At 43.0% G+C, this 9,365-nt stretch overlaps 1 protein-coding gene across 1 annotated transcript in view; it reads right to left on the bottom strand.

Annotated features, from left to right (window-relative positions):
- The window catches only part of tmem120aa (transmembrane protein 120Aa), a 30,048-nt gene extending 22,961 nt beyond the window's left edge, over positions 1–7,087 (bottom strand). Inside the window, exons 1-3 of the mRNA XM_068010119.1 lie at positions 6,915–7,087; positions 1,091–1,209; positions 364–480 (exon numbers count right to left, since the gene is read on the bottom strand). Coding sequence (XP_067866220.1) covers positions 364–480; positions 1,091–1,209; positions 6,915–6,977 — 299 coding nt within the window. The 5' untranslated portion in view covers positions 6,978–7,087. The remainder of the gene's footprint in view (positions 1–363; positions 481–1,090; positions 1,210–6,914) is intronic.
- Positions 7,088–9,365: the final 2,278 nt, after the last annotated feature.

Raw genomic sequence — 9,365 nt, forward strand, 5'->3', positions numbered from 1 at the left:
CGAGATGTCATCTGCACGCATTAAGTGTCTATGTATGAACTTCACTGGTTGCATTGTTTTAACTTCATTCTTTTTCCTCCAGAATGGATGCAGTGCAAATTTCCGATAAAAATAGTTTTTATTGGCTAACAATTTGCTCTGAAGAGAAGTTTTCCAATCCACTGATAAGCCTAGAATCTAAAAATGTACATGAATAAGCACATCCAGGTCATTCTTTGACAAGCAAAGATTCATTCAGCAAGTAAGTGCTGCTGTGATGAGGAAACGGACTGTTGGTCTCCATTGCCCCATAGTCTGAAGGAGTAACTCATCCATTGGCCTGAAAGAGTTAAGTAGATAAGGTCACTATTAGCAATTACTTACCCATTTTTTTTCGGGAGGAAAGCTTCCATTTCAAAGAAGATGTTTTGTCTTTCCTTCATCAGTTCCTGGATGAAACCAGTGTCTCTTAGTTGCTCTTCACTCTCTGACAACTGACATCTGTGAGGAAAGGAATCAGATCAGGAGTTAACATCACAAACATGGCCCCATTCCCACCGCAGTGTGGGACAGACAACTGAGATTGCACTGTAGTATGTCAGTTTGGGCCAGTTTGTAGCCTTCTCGCCTCTTGGTCAAAATGTTCAAGTCCCATTCCTAGACCAGTGTACACAATCTAGACCAATACTTCAAAGCAGTACTGAGGAAGTACTGCATTGTCAAAGGTACTGTCTTTTGGATGAAATGTTAAATCATGGCAGTCTGGCCTCTTGAGTGGACATATATGATTCCAAGGCCACTCCCACTGTCCTGGCCAACATTTATCCCTCAACCAACAAATAAATTGTCTGTTTTGTTTCCCTACATTACAACAATGATTCAAAAGTATTTCATTGCCTGTAAAGTGCTTTGAGATGTAATGAGGATGTGAAAGACACTATATAAATGCAAGGTCCTTTTTGCTTTGTTTTGCTTTTTATCTTTCTTTCTTTCTTTCCCACCAGACCCACTGGGTGAAAACAAATGCGATGGTATTATTTGAAAAAGCAGAGTGAAAGGGAACACTTCAGAAATAAGTTCAACTGACCAATCTGGAGGAAATAATATTTACCCTTGAAGACTTTTCGAGAGTTCCTTGTATTTCTTCTTCTGTCGTTGAATGGAACTGAGGCAGGAATTTTGAAGTTTGATCACCTCTTCTAACTGTTGCTTGTAATGTTTGTGCGTTTCCTGAGAAGCAGAATCAAAGAAAGTGTAAATATTGATGTAGATTCACCAGGTAAGAATCTCAGACTGCACACGACAACTTAACTTTGAACCGCCGATCAGCAATTATCACAGGGGTTGTAAAAGACAAGTTTCCTTGTGGACTTACAACCCAGCATGATCTATGTGCTCCTCCGATCCCCGATTTCATTTACCCCCACCAATGGCACCTGTACCTTCAAATGCCCAAGCCCCAAACTCTGGAAATCCCTCCCTAAACATCTCTGCTCTCTCTCCTCCTTTGACCAAGTTTTTGGTCACCTGTCCTAATATCACTTTATGTGGTTCAGTGTTTAATAATGCTCCTTTGAAGCACCTTGGGGCATTTTTGACTGCATTATAGGCACCGTATAAATGCAAGTTGTTGTTGGACATTGCTCAAATGCCAGCAAGAGATCTGCTATCTCTCTGTTTTATTTTCTGCAGTAACACAATGCATGTCTGGTCCAGACAGTAATAAGAAACAGACAATAAAAGCCACAACTAAGAGCAGTACCAATCATGAAACCAGGTCTTCCAACAGGGAAGAACAACATTAAGCTAAATCCAATTTATTTTTTCTAGGTCAGGGAGGGGGAGAATGAAGTGAGCAGAAGAAAGAAAAGTAAAAAGAACTTGCATTTAAATAATGTCTTTTGCATCCACAGGACCTCCCAAAGCACTTAAAAGCCAATGGAATACTTTTGAATCAGTTTCGTAATATAGGGAAACAGAGCAGACCATTTTTGTGTTGGTTTAGCGATATTGGCCAGGGCACTGGGAATGCCTCGGAATCTTCTACGTCCACTTGAGAGTGCAGAAGGAGCCTTGGTTTAACAGCTCATCTAAGAGAAAGCATCTTTGTCAGTGCTGCACTCCCTCAGTATTACTCCGAAATACCAGCCTATATTATGTGCTTAAGTCTCTGGAGTGAGATTTGGACCTATGACCTTCTGACCCTAGTGTTATGAAAGTGACTCTGTTTTGTTAAAAATAATTTTTTAAAAAGGAATTTATAGTTAAGCTAAATAAATGTCTTTTAGTCGAGGGCCAGATTGGCAACAGTGTTGCTGTTTGTCACATGGCTTGGGTTAAAGATGAGCAGAAGCCATGGCAGCAGGGGCAGAAAATTAATAAGTGCTCTTTTGATTGGACAAGCCCAGTAGCAACAGAACATCTGGGTGGGCAGAAAACTGTCCATCTGTGTGGTTGTTAGTCAGTGCGTGTGTTTTACCTTCTGGAGGAAGAGACCAGATTCTTGCTGAATGTTTTAAAAAAAAAGTCAAGTGCTGCTAAAGTGTCAAAAAAAAGGACAGAAAAAGGAGCGTTTTCCAAGGAAGAACAGAAGACTATAACCCAGCTCACTTTTTCGCAATTCCCTAAAAGATTCTGTGATGTTCGGTGTGTTAATTTATCTGGTTTCCTGTATTTCAAAAAGGCCTGCTAAATTACTTTGCACCGCCACCTGGAGAGAGTTAATTCTGGAAGATTCCAACGATCCAGCCTGCATGTGCTCAGAGGTTGAACGATGTGCCAGTTTGGTGCAGTGTGTCACATCTGCTATTATCTTGGAGGTGGACAAGTGATCTGCCCAAGTGTGTTTTTTTGTCTATAATAAAGCTCCAATCTAAAAATCCTTTCTTTAATTTTTTTTTGGTTAACTGGAATATATGTATGTGTGTGTGTAGGGACTAAGGTAAAGGGGACTTTTTAAAATTAATTGTTGGATTTTAAAAAATTTGATCTCTGTGATATTGTTTTACTTCATTACTAGTTAAAACTTGTTCTACAATAAACTGTTCATTTTGTTGTTCAGTAAAGAAACCTGGTTAGTGTGTTCTATTCTGGGGGAAATAGTGTATCTGATTAAATTTTTCCACTTGTTGAAACAGTCAAAGAATATGTTGTGACTTGTAGAGAAGTAGGACTGAATTAACAGTGCACTCCTCCCACCTCGGTCATAACACTAGGCTGCGCTTATGATTTAACTTTCAACTAAACAACATGCAGTACACAAGGTTAAATGGTGGTCATTATTAATGCTCTATATAGAATGGTTCATCCATTTACTCAGTATGAATGGGCACACTCTCAATTTACTGTCTCATAAAGAGACAAAACCTCCTGCAGCTGAATACTGGTAAAACTAAAGCCATCCACTTCAGCACCCTTGTGCCTCCAGCCAAGGTTCCATCAGCTGGCTGCCATCTCAGAGTTTAGAGATGCAGAACCATAGCATCCTGCTTGATCCCTAGCTCGGCTTCCTGCCTAATGTTCTTCTGTTACCCAAACTGCTTTCTCCCATCTCTACAAAATACCAAGGTTGTTATAGTGCCCAAATTTATTGGTACTGATTATTGCTGAAATGTTTGAACTGTACGACAAAAGTACAGAGGTGTGGGATGTTAGCACATTTTCCCATTTCAGACTTGCAGCACGAGCACTCCCAGGTCAAGTAGAGCACAGCCAGATGCATGGTAAAGCAACCTCTGGTTTGTCACAACATGTCTTAAGTCTTACTTCAGAAGGACAGTTCTTACAATGCCAGTCTTATATTTTCCATTTCCTATGTCAGCCATTCTTGTGGTACGAATGGGATTGCCAACTTAGTCACAATCAGAGAAGACTGTGGCATCAAGAGGCATTCTCAGATTTGAGCACATGACTAGGCTGCCACACCAGTGCAACACTGAGGGAGAGCTATATTATCACAGATGCTGCCTTTTGGACTTGCCCAGGTGGATCTAAAAGATTCCATAACATTTTTCCAAAGTTCTCCCTGTGTCCGAGGCAACAGTCCTCCCTCATTACCAGCCACAACAGACTAACTGGTAATTTATCTCATTGTTGTTTGTGAGATCATGCCTTGTGCAAATTAGCTGCTGTGCTTGCCTATAACAGCACTTGTAATTCAAATGTAACTCAGTGGTACTTAAGTGCTCTGGGGCACCTCGACAACAAGAAAGGTGCTATATAAGTGCAATTCTTCTTTCAGTGCTAATTTTGTTCTTGCCCACACTTAAGTAGCTGGGCCCAACTCCTTTCATGCAGGAGGGTACAGCCAACAGAGTTGCGCTTGTGACCAGAGGCTAGATTGAAAATCAGCTCTCCTCCAGAAGTCAATGGGAACAATCACTGAATTTCAAAGTAATTTATGATATGAGACATAATAAGAACCCCGTATAAATTTACATTTTTATTACTTTGAGACCTGCAATATTAACAAGCTTCACTCTGCTACAGGAATCTTAGAAATTTTTTCTTCCTTAAATCTGAATATTGACACACATTATAAACGGATGTTTCATTTAACACTTGTGATGTTTAAAAAGGGAGTGAAGGATAGACTGAATAATTACAGGCCAGTCAGTCTAAGTTCAGTAATGGGCAAATTATTTAAATCTATTCTGAGAGACAGGATAAACTATCACTTAGAAAGGCACAGGTTAATCAAGGATAGTCAGCACAGATTTGTTAAGGGAAGATCTTGTTTGACCAACTTGATCAAATTTTTTGAAGAAGTAACAAGGAGGATAGATGAGGGTAGTGCAGTTGATGTGGTCTACATGGATTTTCACAAAGCTTTTAAGGTCCACACTTCTGACTGGTTAAAACAAAATCCCATGGGATCCAGGGAAATGCAGCAAGGTGGATACAAAATTGGGTCAGTGGCAGGAAACAAAAGGTAAAATTGCTGACAGCTGTTTTAGCGACTGGAAGGCTGTTTCCAGTGGCATTCTGCAGGGCTCAGTACTGAGTCCCCTGCTTGTTGTGGTGTATATTAACGATTTGGATGCAAATGTAGGGGGCATGATTAAGAAGTTTGCGGATAACACAAAGATTGGCCATGTGGTAGATCGTGAGATGGATAGCTGTAGGCTGCAGGAAGATATTGATGGTCTGGTTAGATGGGCAGAAAAGTGGCAAATGGAATTCAATCTGGAGAAGTGTGAGGTGTTTGGGGAGGTCAAACAAGGCAAAGGAATACACGATAATGGGAAAATACTGAGAAGTGTAGAGGAAGTGAGGGACCTTGGAGTGAATGTCCAAAGATCCCTGAAGGTAGCAGGACAGGTCAATAAGGTGGTTAAGAAGGCATATGGAATCCTTTCCTTTATTAGCCGGGGTATAGAATACAAGAGCAGGGAGGTTATTCTGGAACTGTATAACTCATTGGTTAGGCCACAACTTGAGAACTGTGTGCAGTTCTGCTCACCTCATTACAGAAAGGATGTAATTGCACTAGAGAGGGTACAGAGGAGATTTATGAGGCGGCACAGTGGTTAGCACCGCAGCCTCACAGCTCCAGGGACCCAGGTTCGATTCTGGGTACTACCTGTGCGGAGTTTGCAAGTTCTCCCTGTTCGCGTGGGTTTTCGCCGGGTGCTCCGGTTTCCTCTCACAGCCAAAGACTTGCAGGTTGCAAGTTAAATTGGCCATTGTAAATTGCCCCTAGTGTAGGTAGGGAATATGGGATTACTGTAGGGTTAGTATAAGTGGGTGGTTGTTGGTTGGCACAGACTTGGTGGGCCGAAGGGCCTGTTTCAGTGCTGTATCTCTAAATAAAATTTTAAAAAATATAAATACCAAGACTGGAAAAATGCAGCTATGAGGAAAGATTGGATAGGCTGGGGTTGTTCTCCATGGAACAGAGAAGGCTGAGTGGAGATCTGATTGAAATGTACAAAATGTTGAGGGGCCTGGATAGAGTGGAGGTGAAGGGTCTATTCACCTTAGCAGAGTGGTCAGTGACCAGGGGGCATAGATGTAACATGATTGGTAGAAAAAATAGAGGGGAGATGAAGAAAATATTTTTCACCCAGAGGGTGGTGATGGTCTGGAACTCACTGTCTGAAAGGGTAGTTGAGGCAGAGACCCTCAACTCATTCAAAAGGAGTCTGGATATGCACCTCAAATGCCGTAATCTGCAGGGCTAAGGACCAAATGCTGGAAGGTGGGATTAGAATAGGTGGATCGTTTTTCGGTGGGCACAGACATGATGGGCCAAGTGGCCTCTTTCTGTGTCTTAAACTTTCTATGATTCTATGTAGTTGCATCATGGTCACTCACTAACCCAGCCACAGCCTGTTCAATAACCTACCCTTTATATTCTGAACACCACAGAAATAAGCCAGCGCACAAAAGGAAGCAAAGTCTGAAGATTTAAGCCAGTACTACCATAACTTTTAACAGCTTTCACTTCACGTGAATCTTATGAATTATAAAAATATAGATGATCATTAAAAATCCAGATCCCGTGGAGAGTGAAATTTGACGGCAGTACTAATCAATGCTGGCGACATTGACTTTAAAACATTTTAAAAATATATTACTTTTTAAATGAATTAGCCAGAACTGACGTTAGTGTACTGCACATTTAGAACAGGAAGTAGTGATCAACTGGAGGACAGTTTTCCCCTAAAGAATGGGACACGTTGCAGATTTAGAACAAGACTCAAGAACTCTACCCTTTGCTCTCATCTGTTGCAAATCAGCAGAATTTGAGACTGACAGTCGTGCCGGCCAATCAGAAGGGAAAGCCCAGCAACAGGCTCCAGCAATCCACCAATCAGAGACAGGGGAGGGGCGGGACCTATGACTCACTGGTATTAAAGCTCTGGGCTGGCGATGTGGACAGGGAGTTGAAGTGGTCATTTGCGGAGTGGCCGTGGGAGGTGCATTAACGTTACCTGTAATTGCTGATAATCTTTGTCCAGTACTTCCCACTCCTCCCAACACTCCTGGAAAGACATGCTGCTCCCGGCCGGGATCTGGCTCTCAGCCCTGGATCCGGTTGCGCCTTTTCTATTTTACAGTCGCGATACATCAAAATAACACAAGGCAGCACGCTTCCGGGTAAGGATGGGGCGACCAATCAGCGCCGCAGGAAGGGAAAGGCTCCGCCTTCTTTTCGTTCTACCCAATGGCCTGCGAAGAGAACAATCGCAGCCAGCCCCGCCTCCGTCCGCTTCTGCCAATCGGCTGCAAGTCTGATTGTGTCAGGGCGGGATTTCCAGGCTCTGCGGCTTCGCTGGGGTCTCGGCAGCTGTTCATACATCACAATGGGTACTGGGCTAGTCAACCCACCCACCCACCCACCCTCCAACCTCAATAGCAGGTCCAGCCCTCATTTAGACCCATTAGAAAGAAAAAAGAAAGGTTTGCATTTTTATAGCGACTGTCACCGTACTATCTTGTCAGTGTGCTGTTAGTATTGAATGAGGAAAGTAGACTCAGAGTCTTAGAGTCAGAGTTATACAGCACAGAAACAGGCCGTTCGGCCCATTGTGTCTGTCGGCCATCAAGCACCTAGCTATTCTAATCCCATTTTCCAGCACTTGGCCTGTAGCCTTGTATGCTATGGTGTTTCAAGTGCTCATCTAAATACTTCTTAAATGTTGTGAGGGTTCCTGCCTCTACCATCACTTCAGGCAGTGTATTCCAGATTCCAACCACCTTCTGGGTGAAAAATGTTTCCTCAAATCCCCTCTAAATCTATGCCCCCTGGTTATTGACCTCTCCGCTAAGAGAAAAAGTTTCTTCCTGTCTAACCCATCAATGCCCCTCATAATTTTGTATACCTCAATCATGTTCCCCCTCATCCTTCTCTGTTCTAGGGAAAACAACCCTAGCCTTTTCAGTCTCTCTTCATAGCTGAAATGCTCCAGCCCAGGCAACATCCTGGTGAATCACCTCTGCACCCTCTCCAGTGCAATCACATCCTATAGTGTGGTGCTCAGAACTGTACACAGTACTCCAGCTGTGGCCTAACTAGCATTTTATACAGCTCCATCATAACCTCCCTGCTCTTATATTCTATGCCTCGGCTAATAAAGGCAAGTATCCCATATACCTTCCTAACCACCTTATCTATCTGTGCTGCTGCCTTCAGTGATCTATGGACAAGTACACTAAGGTCCCTCTGACCTTCTGTACTTCCTAGGGTCCTACCATCCATTGTATATTCCCTTGCCTTGTTAGTCCTCCCACAATGCAGCACCTCACACTTCTCAGGATTAAATTCCATTTGCCACAGCTCCGCCCATCTTACCAGCCCATCTATATCGTCCTGTAATCTAAGGCTTTCCTCCTCACTATTTACGACACCACCAATTTTTGTGTCATCTGCGAACTTACTTATCATACCTCCTGTATTCACGTCTAAATCATTAATGTACACTACAAACAGCAAGGGTCCCAGCACCGATCCCTGTGGTACACCACTGGTCACAGGCTTCCACTTGCAAAAACAACCCTCGACCATCACTGGTCTCCTGCCACTAAGCCAATTTTGGATCCAATTTGCCAAATTGTCCTGGATCCCATGGGCTCTTACCTTCTTAACCAATCTCCCATGCGGGACCTTATCAAAAGCCTTACTGAAGTCCATGTAGGCTACATCAAGTAACAGGAATAAAAACAGAAAGTGCTGGAAATACTCAGCAGGTCAGGCAGCATCTGTGGAGAGAGAAGCGGAGTTAACATTTCAGGTCTGTGGTCTTTCATCAGAACTGGCAAAGGTTAGAAAAGAATTAAGTTTTAAGCCAGGGCCATTGGGGGGGGGGGGTGGGGGCGGCGTGGTTGGGGAAGAGAACAAGAGAGGTGGTGTGCGATAGGGCAGAGGGCAGGAGAGATTAAATAATAAAGCTGTCCTGGGACAAAGGCAAAGCGTGTGTTAATGCTTGTGGTGAAAGACAAAGAGAGAGTGTTAATGGCAGAATAATGAACTGCTCTGTCTACATGAAAAACAGGCACATGGTTAAAAAATAAAATAAAAAATATTTTTCGAAAAGACCCGTCATGCTCTGAAATTATTGAACTCAATGTTCAGTCCGCAAGGCTGTAGATGGTTTAATTGAAAGATCAGGTGCTGCTCCTCAACCTTGCGTTGATGTTCACTGGAGCAGGCCAAGTACAGACATGTGGGCATGAGAGGGCGGGGGCAGTGTTGTTGAAATATCAAACAACTGGAAGATTGGGGTCATGCTTTCAGACTGAGCGGAGGTGTTCCACAAAGTAACAGGAGTTTATTTACAGGGGTTTTCCTACTAGGGTATCTACATAAACACTCAGCAGCCTCCTACCATTTGCAACTCACATGGAGCCAGCCCATTCTGGAATGGTGTTGATCGGTAGTTTAA

The sequence above is a fragment of the Heterodontus francisci genome, chromosome 30 (assembly GCF_036365525.1).
Source record: "Heterodontus francisci isolate sHetFra1 chromosome 30, sHetFra1.hap1, whole genome shotgun sequence".
NCBI classification, from domain to species: domain Eukaryota; kingdom Metazoa; phylum Chordata; class Chondrichthyes; order Heterodontiformes; family Heterodontidae; genus Heterodontus; species Heterodontus francisci.